We start from the raw sequence: 17030 nt of genomic DNA, 5'->3' as shown, positions 1-17030 counted from the left end.
TATAATGACAGCATTCTCTAAACGTAAACACATTCCACTAGTGGCGTTTTGTTAGCAGCTCCACCAACATCAACGATCGATTATGCTGGTCCATCTGACCGGCCCAGCCACTTGGCTTTGGGCTTCACGTGTGTCGCACGTGAGGGCACCGAAAAGAAAACTAAAGCTGGAGTCTTCTTCGTCCCCGATCGCGATGAATCGGAAGTTCATCGGGATCCAGAGATTGACCGGATAAGGCAGGGGATAAGCTATTTAAGATCCCCTTTTCTTCTCCTTTGAATCCACCGAAGATTAAACCATTAATTCTGAGCCCTTTTTCTGACCTTCTTCCTCGTTTTATTATAGGATATTGGCCACAATTTGGGACAGCAAATCACCGAAAAAACGCCCGAAACAGGGAGACCCTATTTCAGTCTGTTTTCCCACGCTGTCGCCCCTTGCTCGCCACCGTCGGCTGCCTAGGTTGGTTGACTCGCCTCCTATCACTATCGGGGCTGGCCACCACGGCTGCCTCTGGATCCCATCGAGGAGGAAGAGAGAGATGAACTCCCCTATTTTAGAGAAGAAGAGAGTCTCTCTCTTCTTTCTCTCTGCTCTCTCTTCACTCTCTTTTCTTTTTTCTTTTCTCTTTCCTATGGAACTTTTTCTCTTTACTGAACTTTTTCTCTACTAGACTTTCTCTCTCTACTGGACTTCTCTCTCTATCTGACTTTCTCTATCTACTCTCTCTAGAGTAGTTGGATCCAGTAGGGGCTCTTCATAGTAATTTTGAATTGACCCTAGTAAAGGGTGTTGGACAAACAACTCAAAGAAGTCAAATAATCCACAGATAATTTAATTTCACTGAAACAACTGGTTCCGATGCGTACCTCTTTGATGTTGTTTCCTTTCGATCCAAAATAAAATAAATAATACCTGTAGATCGGTCCGAGGCATGTAGTCACTGTCTTTGAAAGAGATTCGCCTCCTTATATGCACCAGATTCTGGCGATTCCTTCCCACGATACAACGGACCGTTGATTTTGTAGACGTGCACAGTACTACAAAATCTCTTGAACTCCGCAGAGATTTTTTTGTATGCTCGTACAAAACTGATTCAGAGCCAAGAGATGAAGAGTGATCGGCGAAGAGGAGGCCAACAGCAAGATAACCCCTCTTGTCTTCTCCCCTCACCGCTTGAAAGCAAGAAAATCAGAAAAGCAAGAAAAAACTGCTAAAGGAAAAAAAAAAGGCTCTCTAACGGATATGAAGAGAGGAATTAAATGAGAGTGAGAGGACTCTCCTCTCTCTCCCATCTGGAGTAGCCCAACGTCTCTATTGCATTTAGGATGGTTTTAAATTAGTTTAAATGGGGAGAAACGGTTCACAACCATTTCAAATTTTGAAATTCACAACCTCTTACAAAGGGTCCTAATTTAGTATCGTCAGGCGACGTGTCGGCCCCCACCCTGATTCGTATCAAACACTATTAGATTTGATCGCTCGATCCTTGTTGAACTATCTATGTCCTATTTTGAGCATGATTCGATGAATTTCACTTTTATCAGACCAACCGGGGCGTTGGGCACTTCTGCTTGATCAGTTCTGTGAGGGTGTTAGAATTTAAGGTTTTTTATAATTATGATGAAATTTTAAGAAAAATATAATTTTTGGATATTAGGTGCTGAGAAGGATTTTCACGATTAATTGGATCAGTTAGTTGGATTATATTCGCAGAGTAAGTAATATTTTTTTTAAATTTATCAACAATCATTAAATTATATTATATTCATGCTTGAGCGGTATTATTCATGATGAATGAATTTAATCGATAGTATATTATTATGGAATATATTATTTTGAAATATTATGGCGATATATGATCTTATTATAGATTTGATTGATTGATTTGACACCTTATAATTTTGAACTAGAATATGGAACCTAGAACTATTTAAAATTCGACTTGGCTATGTTGAGGATCCCACCAATGGGAACTAATACGTTTGTCATGAAGATTGTGTCTAAGATGATTAGTGACATACTGCCAACAGACTAGTGGTTCTGAAGGACTTTGCAACAAGATGATGCGCAGCTCACCGCAAGATGATTAGTCGATGTTATGACCTTACCACAGAATGATGTGGTCATAGCTTTGGATCGATAAGATAAAATGAATATTTGAAAAAAAATTGAATCCATGAATAGAATATTAATATTTTAAGAAGATTGTAATTTGTATATTGGTATTGCATATATACTTATTTTCTACAAATTATTATTTATCTAATTTATTTAACTAAAGTGATCATTGCTTACTGGGTTGTTTAGCTTATTATATGATTTTTTCTATTTTTACACATTTAGAGACTAGCCTACCGAGATTTTGAATATAGAAGAGCGACTAGAAAAACTGTGGCATAAGTTATCTTAGATTAGGATTTATTTAAATTGATATTTTATCTTAAACTAATGTTAGAATTGTGAGATATTGTGAGTTGAGTTAGTTAATAAAATAAAGTTTGTATATTATTAGTTAAATTGTTTCGTTGCATATTTATGATATCATGTTAAGATGCCTTGCATGCTTGTAGGGAAAGTTTTCTATGAGTATGCGATGGTTGCTGCGACTCTTAGCTCGCGATTTCGGGTCGGAAGCGTGATATACATTTAGATCCCAGCACCAATTTGGGAGGTCATGATTGTTTGGAGGAGGGTTATTCCTTTTGTATTGCTGCTCTTGTACATACCAACTTAATATTAAAAGGCATAAATATAAAGAATTCTTTTGTCAAATTATATAGATGGAAATAGTTCACGTAAATCATTTTCCTATTAATCAACTTAATATTAATCATTCATGAGGTATCTTCCTCAATCCTTTTGCTTGATTAAATGGAACACTATACCAATTCAAAGGGAGCACTGAAGGATGCCATACCAGTCAAGTGACTTTTTAAGTGATATTTGTGAGTCACTAAAGCATTTTCCTAAAGATATATTAGATACGTGGATTCCCATCTTAAATTTGTTGCTAAAATCAGTATCAATGTCATATTATTACGATGGAATTGATCACCAGAACAAAGTTGACCTAGCTTGCTTGTTTCCAATAAGGGGAAGTTGATACCCAGACCTTAGTCATAATTTCCAATTAAGTACCTTTTTTTCCACCACTTGGAGAGTATTATAATAATGTAAGTATAAACTTGTAACAACCCAATACCTCACCCAAAAAGACTAGCCGGAAGGTATTGTTTTGGTTTCTTGATTCCATATAAGTATCCAAGATCTGCTAACGAATAACCAATGTGGGACTAAACATACGCCCGCATGGATCTTCACATACTCCTCCCATTTAAGCTTTGGCATTCTCATCGGGCTAAGGGTTCAAATCAATTCAAATCTAATCACATACCCCATTGAATCCGTGCTGCAGTGTCTCCTAGTTCACATAGATTATAGACCAGGTCCACTTTGTTACTATTTATAACAACTCAGGATTTCACCCAAAAAGCTAGTCGGAAAGTATTATTTTAGTTCTTAGATCCTGTATAAATAATATCCAAGATCTACCCGGCGAATAGCCGATGTAGGACTGAACTACAGCTGATCAAAACTCGAGCCGGGCTCTGCAGCAGAAATTAGGCCCAATGGCTATGCCCGGGGCCGGGCCTGCCCGACTGTCGGGCTTAAATTTTTGTGCAGGCCCAACCCGACTTTATAAATCCGGTCTCAGGCCCGACCCGACAGGCCTGATTTTTTCTTTGTTTGGAATCTGGAAATGGGTCAGAATGGACCAACAGCTTAATGGGCTTTCTAAAACTGGAAGTATTTTTCTACCTTTATTTTGTTTCTCTAATGGTTAATTGGGTTATATATATAAAATACGGGTCGGGCCATTTTTAAAAGTTCCTAGGCCCGGCCCAATTTTTTGGTCGGGCCGCTTTTTCTGCCCAGGCTCGACTCATGGGCTTTTTTTTAATGCCTAAGCCCGAAAAATTTTGGGCCGGGCTGGGCAGGCCAGAAGGCCCGTAATCAGCTCTAGACTGAACACATGCCCGTATAGGTCCTCACATAACCGTTTCCATTAAGCCAAATCAACTTGTAGTGCCATGTTAAACTATGACATCACTCCTATATAACAAAGGCTACTAATAGCTTAGAGCAACACAACATTATGTATTTTTCTATTTTAATGGGACAATACAGTAGCTTTACTGATATCATATGTTTTGATAACTGTATGACGCATTATGCATATTGTATGGTAAAATAATATGTATCAGTGTTGTCATTGATATCCTAAACTTTATCGTCAAAAAATAAAGAAATAAAAAAGCAGCGCATGAGGGGAGGGGTGCTGACCAAATGAACAAGGTCTCATTAGTTTGGTAATATTGTGTGCATAATATAGATATTCATTGTTAACATATATATATATATATATATATATATATATATATATATATATATATATATATTAGTATTGTGTTAAAGGCTTTTAATTAAGTTCATACTATTACGTGAACTAAGTAATCTAAATTGTCCAAAGTCATGATTGTTGCGTAAACCATGCTTGTCATTTGTCAACCTAGGGTTACTGGCCAAAAATATCCTATAAAATATGCAACTTAATTGTTCACATGGTATACTATCCAAAAGTGTGATAAACATAGCATCATAATTAACCAACACATGATACCCTCTCTTCAATAGCACAAAAAGGACACGTTAGAATAAAAAAATTATTAGAGTCCTTGGTCTGAGGTTAATGACTTATCAATACTCAACACTCTAATTTCTTGGTCGAGCAAGAAGTGACAATTAATTATTAGAGTCCCTCAAAAAGATGGTTCCACCAAAGATTTTCTTTTTCTTTCCTCAGTCCAAAGAGCGTAACCAAAAATCAACTACACGAAGGCAGACTCTCCCCCAACATTCGCGCCTTACAAACAATGGTATTGAATTACAGCTACCCATGGTAGTAGCACTTGATTGGGTCTAAAGTTATATATTAGTATAGCTAACTACACCACGCTATTGTAATGGGGTTGGCCAATTGAAGGAATTATTCCATGTCATAATTACTTGGTAGATATTATTGTATGTGGATTCAAAATAGACTGAAGGGAGAATATAATGTAAAGATGTCCCCACATACATTAATATAATGGGGGTGATTGTCACTAGTAATGAGAGGGATTTATTCAGTGGATTAAACTGTAGATATTCTTAGTGGTGCAATCTATTGTTCATATATTAATTTTATATATTAACCAAAGAGTTATATTTCGGTCATTTGTGAAGTCCTAGCAAGTTAAAATACCAGAGCCCATATATTTTTAGAATCTATTTTGCACTTGATAAAGAGTTGCTATTTGGCGTACCATATATGATTGAACAGGAATGCACGGATTTTTGAAGACAAGTGGGCGCCCTGGAGGTGTGTAGTGGAGTATGCTCTCCTTCAGGCAGAGGGATATCTAGAGACATCTGAGACCCTCCTTCGTTGTTATAGTGCCCAGGATCACTCTTGTCTCTTGGGAGCCCCCACTCGCAGGCCTTCTCAAAATGAACTTTGATGGTAGCACATCTGGTGATGGAGATAGCTGGTGTTGGTTTTGTGATCAGGAGCCATAACTCTAGGTTGATCGCTGCCAGGAGGTGAAGCACTGCTGGTTTGACAGTCGTAGGGATGGAGCTCAAGACAACGTGAGAGGACATCACCTATGCGAGACGGATGCTGAGCGCAGAGCGTATCCTCCTTGAGGGGGGGAGGAGGGGTGGAAGGGAGATGGAAACCCTCTGCTTTGCAATATCCGTTGGATGGTGGGGGACTGCAATGTCTTTTAGGTTGTGTATATGTACCGAGAGGCGAAGAGGTCCTCTGGATATACCAGGGAGCCGCTCCTTCATTGCTTTATCATTTTTTTACTCTTAATTCTGCTGGCTACATTTATATCAAAGTAGCATGAGCAGCCGTTGTACCAAAAAAAAAAAAAAAATAAATAAATAATAAAGAATTGCTGGACCTTCATCTTGTGGCCTGCGGGCAACTTTTGTTAATCTCCAACATATAAAGTTTTGATTGGAAGGCACATATTTTGAGCAAATTTGGTGAATGGACTATGCCTTCGCACCTCTTAACCTTACTAACAAATGTGTGCAAATAGGAGCAAGAAGGGCCTTTCGTATCTTTGTATATCTTCTGCATGTCTGCAAGTTAATAGGAGCACAAGTGCACAACCCAACTCTTGTGAGCAATATAGGTGTATTCATATACAAAGCTGTGGGTTCACGTTATTGTATTCCCAAGGCAAATAAAGCTACTCATCACCAAGGTGGCCAATTCCTCTAGCTCTCAATCACATACAAAGCACAGCCAAAACCATGGGAACTCTTGCATCTCCCACCCATTCTGTCAACACTCGTAAACTTTGTTTTAGCTCGAGCAAATGAGGATTCGATATTTTCAGGAATTGTTCCTTTATGTCACCTGTCCTGAGAAATCACAGTATGTGGGCCTTTTGATCATCCTGAGCTCATAAAAGACTTATGTTTCCATTGCCAGTTAAACGCCAGCCTATTGTTGTAATCCTCGTCCACCTCATCAAAATCATCAGATTTTCTAATCGATATCCACCTCATCCCTCTCTACAAACAACTAATTGCCCGAGTCTTAATTGTAGCTTGTCTCGGAGGCATTTGAGTCAAGCTTAGGAATCGTAGGCAAAAACAGCTAGGACAAGGCAGGGCAAAGAGAAGAAGACAAGTATGAATAAATTATTAGAGTTGGAGATACGTAAGACTCTTGCAAGCTTCCAAAGTTTACTCGATCTCATTTGTCTTGTTGAGAAAGAACTGCTATTATTACTACAACTAACAAGCCTCGAACAATTTAGGAGGGATGATTGTATAGTGATAGCAACTAGGTCTGGTTAAGTGGAAGCTAAAACCAATAGAAAAGATCCTTTTGAGTCGTATCACAAACGCCTAATTGAATTAAAATTGTTGCATGTATGTTTCAAGGTGAGTCTTAATTCATTAGGCCGGCCCAGTTGGCATTTAGTTTTGTCATCAGAATATTGGTGTCATCATATTGATTCTTATTGTTCTTATTGCTCCTTTTCTTTTCTTTTCTTTATTTACTAAAAAATAAAATATTTGCTTCTTGCTTCTAGGAATTGCCTTGATGGCCATTGGATTGTGCAAATTACGAGAAGAGATTGTCAAAATATTAGTTATACTCCAGCAATTACAAATAGGTTTCTGACTTTTGCTGAAGATTTTTACAAAGAACATGGACAAGAAGAGATCGCAAAAAGTATTAGTTACAGTCGAGAAACTACGAATAAGCTTTTCTTTTTCGTTGAAGATTTTACATATAATTTGGAACAATGATCCTAGTTGGAATTCTACTTGGAAGATAGGCAAGCATTACTTTGATTGGTGATCATATTAGGATGTAATTTTCAAAGTTTGCTTTTCAATTTGTTTCTAAATAATTTAAAATTTGCTTCTTTTTATTTTGATTGAATAATTTGCATTTTAAATAATTTTTAAGATCATTCCAGTATTATTCCTGGTCCCTTTACATTCTCCTCCATCCAAAGGCTCCACAGTTCTACCCACTATATCTGCTCCCCCTTTTCTTGTTGCCTTTTTATTTTTTCATTCAAGGATTGATCCTTATCAATAAATAGAAATTGCAAAGCTAAATCTTTCTCAATCCAGATTCAACTTATAGATTTTTTTTCTTTAAATTTTTTTTGTCATCATAACAAAAATATAGGGAGTTATGTCAATCGGTGAAATGGCTGGTCGTCGTCTGAGTCAAAATTAAGTCCCAAATCTTCTAAAAGGACTGGGCCCAGTCCACGTAGTTGGCACCCGAATTTACCTGATTTTCTCGGACAGAAAGTCTTCTAAAAGGGCTGATTGCGCCCATTGGCAGCCCCCTTTTCAGCTCGAGATCTCTCTCGCCCCAAGTGAGCAAGGGAATGGCGTCCATCTCCCTGGACTCTCGGAACCCCTGCCCGGAGCTCCGAGGTCTTCTATCCTCGCCCAGTCCCGCCGTCCTACGTCGTTCCTTCTTCAATTCGAGGGGAACTCGCATCCGATCATCGCGAAAGATCCGTTCTCTCGAGGTCGCGCGGCCACGATCCGTCGCTCCGGTGTCGCTGCAGCGATCGGAGCACGACGTGGTGGTCGTAGGCGCTGGGATCATCGGACTGACGATCGCCCGGCAGCTGCTTCTCTCCTCGAGCCTCTCCGTTGCCGTGGTGGACGCCGGCGTGCCGTGCTCCGGCGCCACTGGTGCTGGTGGGCTACGTTTCTGGCTTCTTTGAAAAACCTTAGCTTTCTCGATCTTATATATATATATATATATATATATATATATATATATATATATATATATATATATATATATATATATAATCTTGTAATGTTTATAGTTTGATTGTTTTGATGGCATCAGGGCAAGGGTATATTTGGTTGGCAAACAAGACTCCGGGAAGTGGTACATGGGAGCTCGCGACACGAAGTAAGCAGCTGTGGGAGGAGCTGGCTGATAGTGTGAAGCGCCAGGGAATGGATCCACTAAATGTTATGGGTTGGAAGAAAACAGGTTTTTTATCTTAAAGTTGTGATTTTTATTGGATTTCTTTCAATAAAACTTCAAAGTTCAGCATAGGACTGTTATTCTTGGGAATGGCTATCTGTTTTTGCTGCAAACTTGACATTCTCGAGCTCTGTTCTTGCTTAACGTATGAATCATACGAAGTTCTAGTTATCTCGGGTAAGATCTCTTTTAGAACAATGCTGCCCATGTATATTACATCCATGCGACGTTCAAAAATCAGAATTTTAGGGAGCCTGTGAGGGGTGGGGGATCACTGTGCGCTAAATCATCAAAAAGCTACTAGTGAACTACATATTTCACTTATAGATGGGAATATTGATTCCCATGTATGGAACGATTTAACCAAAAGTTTCATATGTTATATCGTTTTTATTGTCAGTTACATGTGATAATAGTGCTTACCTATAACAGAGGCACAGTGCTCCTCATCTTCATTGACACAACCAAATATAACTATGTCCTCTCTCACCAAAGTTCTTTAAAGCTGAGGAATGACTCTCACAAGTCGGGGGTGTATTTCTTTCACCTTCCTTCGCATGAATCCAACATTGGATTATCCAGGTTCGATCTGTGCAGGTGGATGAATGACAGAGTTCGGAGTGCTTTGAGATCTTTGTGGTGGTGATCCAAAGGTGGATTCATGCAAAGGAAGGTGAATCCATCTTTCGTGTGAAAGATACAAACCCCAGTCCGACTCACTGGCCTCCGTACCATCAGATCTCAGTTTGTGTAAGATGCCTCCGGTCCCTCCCTTAAATGGATGAATGTTTTCCTACCACAGCTAGTCTACAGCAGTACACCCTTAATCCTCTCGTGCAATGGTCTAACCATAATGTCAAGTTTGGTTGAATCAACAGCAATGTGATCATAAGATGTACTGTTTTATGATAGCCTACACTCTTAAGACCATTTTAAAGTAATCCACCCTTATAAGCATGAGAAGCCTGCACAGAATTAATCTATAGGAATATCTTGGAACCAATCAAATATCAATTAAAAGACAAAGAATCCGTTATGAGAACCTGGGATGGAAAGTTTCTTGATTAACATACCTTCCTTTTTCTACTATATAATTCAACAGTCTAATTTCTCCTCATCATCTCAGATGTCCATAACTTGAGTTAAAAAATGGGACTACAGATCAGATATTAATCCTGATTGCCCATGCACTTGATTATTTGGTGCGACTAGCAATGTGCCTCATCCATGAATCCTTTATGAACCAAACGTACCTAGATTTAATATCACCTTAAGATTTGTAATTGGTCTGTGGCAATACTCTTTGGAAGGCTTACCATACTATCGATAAGTTCTTTTAATTTTTTTCCTGTTAAGCTATCATAATTATTAGAAGTCTTTGTTTCTATGAAAGATAACATATTGTCATAATTTTTTAATCAATAGGAAGCTTATTGATTGGTAAAACGTCAAGCGAGTTAGCCATGCTGGAACAAAGGGTCAACCTTTTTAACCGAGCTGGGTTGAGAGCTGAATATTTGTCTTCCTCTTCTCTGCACTCAAAGGAACCAGTGCTTGAGGTTGGAGAGGAAAGTGGAGCTGCATTTTTTCCAGAGGACTGCCAGCTGGATGCTCTCCAGGCAGTTGCTTTCATAGAAAAGGTGCCTTTGCTGCCAAATTCTTGATCTTTTGTTCTAAACTTTGAGCATGTTCATTATGACCTGCATGATTTGTTGCTGAAAATTTCCTTATTGTAGTAGGGTAATCAGTATTTTTCTCCAGAAGGCAGATATGCAGAGTTTTATAATAACCCTGCCATTCGGTTATTAAGGTATGCTATTTTCTTTCCTTTTGTTCAAGCTCAGATACTTTCCTTCCATGTCTTGATTTCTTTTGACTGATATTTATACATGTTGATATGTATGCTTTCTTGAAATGATATCTTGCAGATCTGAGAGAACTGGAGCAGTTGAAGGCGTTCAAACTTCCCAGAACATCCTGTATGGCAAGAAGGCTGTTGTAGTGGCAGCAGGTGCCTGGAGTGGGTCCTTGATGAATAGCTTTATGGAAAAACCAAATTCTGAGCTAATTGTACCTGTGAAGCCTCGAAAGGTCTCATTTCAGTATCTATACTGGCTTTTAGTTGATAGAGCTACCATGCTTTTATCTGTGTGTATTACTTTGTTCTTAACCATTTCGCTGGTGTTTATCAAGACCATTTAATTCTAAATTAAGTTTCTCTATAATATAGTTCCTTTTTCCATCTCTGTATATCTAGAGTAGTTTTACTTGTTGTACATGTTGACAAATGTCTCAAATGTACTTCAAACAGCAAGAGTTTCCAGCTCTTTTCTTATAGGACTCATTCTGCTTGTTTTTCAGACCATGCTCGCAGCATAATGTAGAATTTTCATTTAGTTTTTTTAACTAGAATAGGATCATGGTGCTTATATTTCTTCATTTAGGTGCTCTTTTGCATAACTTTGCCTGAAGTTACGGAGGATTGTTATTCTGCCATTATCTCTGCTAAAATGCTGGTCATACTCTGTCTTGGCGGCTAACTGCTACCAGAGAGGAAGTAGTTTGAGGGAATAGAGACCAGAAAAATGTTTTGCTGAATGACAAAATGTTCAATCATTATTGCATCTATTCTTGTTGGCATTTATGGCAGCAAATTTGCTCCTTCTGGCATAGGGGACAGTGGCATTGTTCTCTCTGTGACTTTGTTTCACATTCTTTTTTTTGACTTCCTTCACTTTTGTTGCTTATTTGAAGCTTCTCTACCTTGGTTCAAAGTATAGGAAAAAGGGTGGACAGAAGAAGCTTAATATTGTTAACCTTGTAAATACTATTTAACATCTCTAGAGTCTAGACCACATAATCTGTTATAATTCCTTGAAGACCTATTATTTTCTTGATTTACATGACAGTTGTTTCTTTTATTTCTCTTTCTGTGTCTAAACTATTTGGATTTATTCTACAAGCATGGTATAGTAATGACTAAGGGTATATCGCCATCCTCTTGCTTCACCAGGGCCATCTTCTTGTGTTGGAAAAATTTGAGAAAATTCAATTGAACCATGGCCTGATGGAGGTAGGGTATATTGATCACCAAGTTGCTACTTTGCCTTACACATCCTTAGCTTCAGAAGCAGATGAAGATGAGCAGAAGTTATCTATATCAATGACAGCTACTATGGATTCAAGGGAGAATCTTGTTTTGGGTATGTCATCCCCTTTGACTTCTTTCTTCAAAAGACTATGCATCTCTACCTTTATGCAAAAATTGAATTTTCTATTTTTAATAATTAAATCCAAAACTACTGAGGCTAAAGCTGATGCTGCCAAAACTGGAACTCACTTGGCCCAGCTGAAACCAGAACTAAAACCAAGTTTTCAAATCTTGGTGACTACCTGTCTTTTGAATTAACAAAGATTAACTGGTGACTGCGATGTCAATAGATGGTTGGAGTTTTGCCCAAAATGGTTCTTTTTGTTTCCTTTATCCTGGGATCTAAAATGGTTTTTTTTTGTTTCAGATTGAATTTTCTGAAGCATCTAGGTGTGCCTCTTTAATTTCTTATATTTTTCCTTGTTTTGGCTGTGGTATGGTTAATTTCATTAGCTATTGTTAATGATAGATGTTGCTTTCTCATCTCATTTCCAGTTTTGCATTTCAGGGAGTAGCCGCCAGTTCACTGGATTCGGTACTGAAGTAGATGAATCAATCATCAAGCAAATATTGGACCGTGCAGGAGAATTCTTTCCTGCCTTACGAGCTCTTTCTTGTGATCTCAGTCAAAACAGAAAGATAAGAATAGGACTCCGTCCTTATAGTATGCCTCAAGCTCTCCAGCTTACTGCATTATGCGTGCTTCTGTCTATAGTATTTCTTTAAGCTTGAATATCTTTTGTATGAAGATGGAGTTTAAAGACAAGAACAATGACAACATTTTTGCTTATTTCAGTGCCTGATGGGAAGCCGGTCATTGGGCCTGTTCCTAGTTTGCCAAATCTTATACTTGCAACCGGACATGAAGGAAGTGGACTTTTAATGGTAACTCCAATATAACTTGTAAAAATGAATTAAATTCAATTTATAAATAGTTACATAATATTAGTTTCTTCTCCAACATTTTTGTCGTGCCTTAGCAACTAGCCTGCATAAGCCATGTCATTAGCCTTGTCTTAGAGTCAGTTTTGTGATTTCAAGTTTGTGTTGTTCAATGCCATAGAGAAATGTCTATTTCTTGATATGTGAGCTAATAATTCATTGTCTGCTGATTGCTGATACTAATGAGTGCCTTTTGGCCTTGTACTTTGCCAAAGTATGGTCCAAACTCATAGCTGCAGTTGTCCTTCATTAGATATTCTTAGGGCTTGGTGCATTTGAGATTTTACATTTTCAGGAAAGACAATATATAATCATAAGCATGACTATTCAAGTCTGACAACCAGGATTTGGACTCATCACACTAATCTTTTGAGCACAAGGCATTCATTAGCTCATGCACCTTGATTTTATTTTTCATCATTCACAGAATGTTGAATAAAGATTTCTTAGGCAGAAGATTTGGGGGAGATGAAGTGGTCCCATTCATGCCAAGTGCACTAGCATGCATAGGACTTAGGATTTTCTATTCATTTCAGGTTAACTGGTAAATCAATTATACTGGGTTTCTCCATCAGCGATATGTAGTTGAGTTGTGACTGAATCTTTACTCTTTTTTAAGAAGTCGTCTGGAATTTGCGTGCAAGTGGCTGCATTTGTTTGTGTTCATGTATGTTTTCTGTGAGCGGGGAAGGAGGTAGGTTACAATCGTGCCTCACAGACTAGATATAAAAAGTCTCATGGCCTAATGTACGCCAAGGGTCAACCCACGTTAGTTCCATAAGCCTCAATGCAATGACTATACATTTAGTAACTTTGTTATTTGAGTACCTTGATGGGATTCTAAACCATGAGCTCCAAACAAGGGACAGCTTCGACTGCATGGAGTCCTGGTTGGCATCAGGTCCTTTATTTACCATCCAACCAAAGGGCATATTTAGTGCTTGTATGCATCAACTTCTTAAGTATGCATCGACTGCATAAGTAGGCAGTAAGGTCTAGCTGGATAGTCACATCTTGTAGTGCATTTTCTAGGGCATTAGTCGAATTTATTTTTCATCAAAAGACACAGGCTTGTGGTCAGGATTATGGATTCAAGAAGAATGGGTATGGCATCTCGATAATAAACATCATAAATACAGCCTTCCATAAATCAGGGAAAGTGAATATTATCCAACTAGGAAATGTTCATATTCAGAAATATGAATGGTGTTTACACATGACAAGGGTTTATTACTTTTAGGTTATATACCCTATCATCAATGGTTAAATGGTGGAAAAACTTGGGTACGGCATCTTATTTACAAATTGGAAACATGGCATAGGTACAAGGCCAGTAGTTATCCATTGGTGTCAAGCCGTCAACCATTTTTTCTTTCGTTCTTTGACCAAAACAAGTTTTTGTCACTATTATTTATTTTACAAATGCTTGTTTGTTCTGTTGGTGGTGGTGGCGGCGGCAACTTCATGGCACTTGAAGTTTGCTAATTAAACCTAGTCTATGCTCTACAGATCTGTGGTCTAAAAAAAACTGCTTGTTGACTATTTTCCTTTACTGCCTCGGTTGCTTTTTTTCAGGCATTGGGTACTGCTGAAATGGTTACTGATATGATCCTTGGCAACTCCGAGAAAGTCGATTGCACACCATTCTCCATACAAGGTAGATTTTGCAGGTAATTTGCCAATAACTTAAAACACTCTCTCTGGATCAAGAAATAAGTGGATAGTTCTGCAAATTGCATTCTTACATTAATCGTAGTCTTGCTTACAGTGAGGGATCATGATTCATGACCTTTTAGAAAAGTCACTTCACTCTGCTCATGATTGTGGATGAAGTGTTTAGAGTGCAAGCTGGAAAACTTCAGATCCAAGACATCAACCCATTTCACAAAGTGCTTCACATTCACAACCTATGTAATTCTACAATGCATCTCTGCCAACTACATTTTTTTTTTAATCTTGTGAACTTTGTTTTGTACATTCACACTCAACTGCGATCAGCAGTCAATCACAAGCTCAACTGATGACATAGGAACATGCATGGCTTGTGGTGAAGCATTAGGCAAGAAAAGTGATCTATTATGAGTTTCTAGATTATAGTGATGCGCTCAGATTGTCTGAGAGCTGTCACGGCACACTCCATGAACTGATTGTATCCCACTTGATGAACAACTGAGATAGCTTGGGCTGTTTTCAACAACACTATTTATGCAAATTATGTAACCATGGATGGAAGAATATAATTGACATATAATTCACAAAAGCAGGTCGCTATAAGGTATTGGTCTTCTATTAACCTCTTCTATAACACTGGTACTCCCAAACTATGGCCCCTATATTGACTGTTAGAATAGCTACTATTGGCCGTTAAAGTGCAGATGATAACCAAGAAATGGTGGTACGATTGATCAAGCCTCTGTTTACTGAATAGAGACTGAATAGAGAAATGCTTTTAGCTGATGGAGAAATTTGAATTTAGAAATATTATTCTACGCAGACAGAGTCCAGTTTTTACTTAAAAAGCCTGTTACGTGTATTAAACTTTAGAAGTGCCCAAAACTGTTGTTAAGGGCTGTTAATTTTATAAATAAAGGTGGTTTTTTGTAAACATTGTGAGCTGCTTGCAGTATGAAAACTTACAGAGCCTAAAGCTATTATAAATAAAGGTGGATATTTTAAACATTGTGAGGTGCTTGAAACAATTAGGAAATAGCTGGGCTTTGAAACGCGCATGCACTGCATGTGTGGTGAGGAGGGCGAGACTCCCCAATGGGAGTCTCCTCGTCTTCACCGAGAGGAATCTGATGCGAAGACGGATTCCCAGCATTCCTCTCACTCTTTTTAAAAGGCCCGCGCCTCTTGTTCTTTCGGAAGACCATCACTGTACCTGCCGGAGTCGTGACCCAAACACCGCCGGAAATAAAGTAATAATTCCTCAATCTTTTAGCTAATTCTAACCACAATAATTCCTATTAAATTCTAACCACAAGGTCCCAAGTTCGAATCGCTGCGGCGACGATTAAATTGTGGACCGGAGCTCACTACTTTGGCCACTGCTTGGACTTGTGGTTTAGGACCGCTCTTGAACCGCTAGTAGCCGGGGTGGTGCCGGATGTGACGTACTCACACGTGGGACTCGAGCCAGAGCTCAGAGGAGTAGCTGAGCCGGGCCCACGGGTGGGGAGGGTATGAGTAAAACCGGTCGGGGTGCCCAACACACGGCCATTTCTGCCCGCATCGAACATTCTCCTGGCGGGGCGGGGGCCCAGTGGGGGCTGCTACGCGGGGATGGGCTTGTCCCTTCCTCCCCCCTATCCCTTTTTCACTAGAAAAAAAAAAGAGTGCCGTTTCTCTCTCTCTCTCTCTCTCTCTCTCTCTTGCCCTACTTTCTCTCTCTTATTTATCTCTCTATATAATTTTTTTCTCTAGTAGGGGGTTTGCTAGATCCTAGAAAAGGATATTCTTTCTCAATGATTTCGATCGACCCTCGTGAAGGGGTCTTGTTTTAGGACCATTATGCGGCATGCCAGTCCCTATTTTGACCCTTGCAGAGCACTGTTAGATTTGTTCATCTCTGATTTTATGTTGAATCACCAGTATCCTAGCTCAATCATGATCAGATGTAATTGTCTTGAACAGACCTATTAAAATGTGGGGCACTCCTACTTTCTCTCTTATTTTTCTCTCTACATAGTTTCTCTTTCTACTAAAGTTGCTAGGGCTCTTCTCAATGATTTTAATCGATCCTAATGAAGGTGGTCTTGATCTATAGTTGTCGAGCAGCATGTTGGCCTGTATATTAGTTCTTGCCAGGCACTATTAGATTTGGTCATCTTCTATTTTTTTGAACCATCTGTATCTTAATTTAACCATGATCAAATAAATCTTGATCGGACTGGCTAGGATGTCACGCTATCCCACCTAGCCAGCTCTAAGAGGATATTGTGAGTTAGAATTTTTATTCTTAAAATAATTATAGAAAAATTCTAATAAAATATAATATTTCAATATTAAGATCTGAGAGAAATTTTTGGAATTAATTGGATCAGTCGGTTGATTTAACCGGCAAGATAGTTATGTTTCACTTTTTCTAGATTTATCCTAAATTATAAAATTATTATATTAATATATTTTGAATCATACTATTTATGATGCATGAATTTGATGGACGATATATACTTTACTATTGAATATGATTTATTTTTGAATATTATGATGATGCATGATTGAAAGTATTAATCTTGTTATGAATTATGCTTGATTGATTTCGATATTGCTTGGTTCTATGTATCTTTTAATTTGGAACATGGAATATATTTTTGAATAAAAAGAGCT

At 38.4% G+C, this 17030-nt stretch overlaps 1 protein-coding gene across 2 annotated transcripts; it reads left to right on the top strand.

Annotated features, from left to right (window-relative positions):
• The first annotated feature begins 7915 nt into the window (after positions 1–7915).
• Positions 7916–14895, top strand: LOC103707780 (FAD-dependent oxidoreductase family protein). Of its 2 annotated transcripts, none has more exons than XM_088706970.1 (10): positions 7916–8304; positions 8462–8611; positions 10031–10245; positions 10345–10415; positions 10534–10696; positions 11619–11808; positions 12265–12420; positions 12553–12641; positions 14274–14368; positions 14467–14895. In XM_088706970.1, the coding sequence occupies exons 1-10, from the start codon at positions 7983–7985 to the stop codon at positions 14477–14479; spliced, it is 1464 nt and encodes a 487-aa protein (XP_088563096.1). In that variant the 5' UTR covers positions 7916–7982; the 3' UTR covers positions 14480–14895. The 2 variants fall into 2 exon arrangements, with proteins under 2 accessions (XP_088563096.1, XP_088563095.1); XM_088706969.1 differs by having other exon boundaries at positions 14455–14727.
• Positions 14896–17030: the final 2135 nt, after the last annotated feature.

The sequence above is a fragment of the Phoenix dactylifera genome, chromosome 11 (genome assembly GCF_051530095.1).
Source record: "Phoenix dactylifera cultivar Ajwa chromosome 11, Ajwa_hap1_PhDact_Kaust_v1.1, whole genome shotgun sequence".
Classification (NCBI taxonomy): domain Eukaryota; kingdom Viridiplantae; phylum Streptophyta; class Magnoliopsida; order Arecales; family Arecaceae; genus Phoenix; species Phoenix dactylifera.
The sequence above is the reverse complement of the archived record's forward strand: the minus strand, read 5'-3'. Positions and strand labels throughout refer to the sequence as shown.

What these genes read in the sequence shown, in the direction of transcription:
- LOC103707780 (XM_088706969.1), top strand. Translation starts at nt 7,983, where the DNA reads ATGGCGTCCATCTCCCTGGACTCTCGGAACCCCTGCCCGGAGCTCCGA. An exon ending in CCTGCCATTCGGTTATTAAG is followed by an intron (nt 10,416 to 10,533) that starts GTATGCTATTTT and finishes GATATCTTGCAG; the next exon opens with ATCTGAGAGAACTGGAGCAG. An exon ending in ATACAAGGTAGATTTTGCAG is followed by an intron (nt 14,369 to 14,454) that starts GTAATTTGCCAA and finishes CATTAATCGTAG; the next exon opens with TCTTGCTTACAGTGAGGGAT.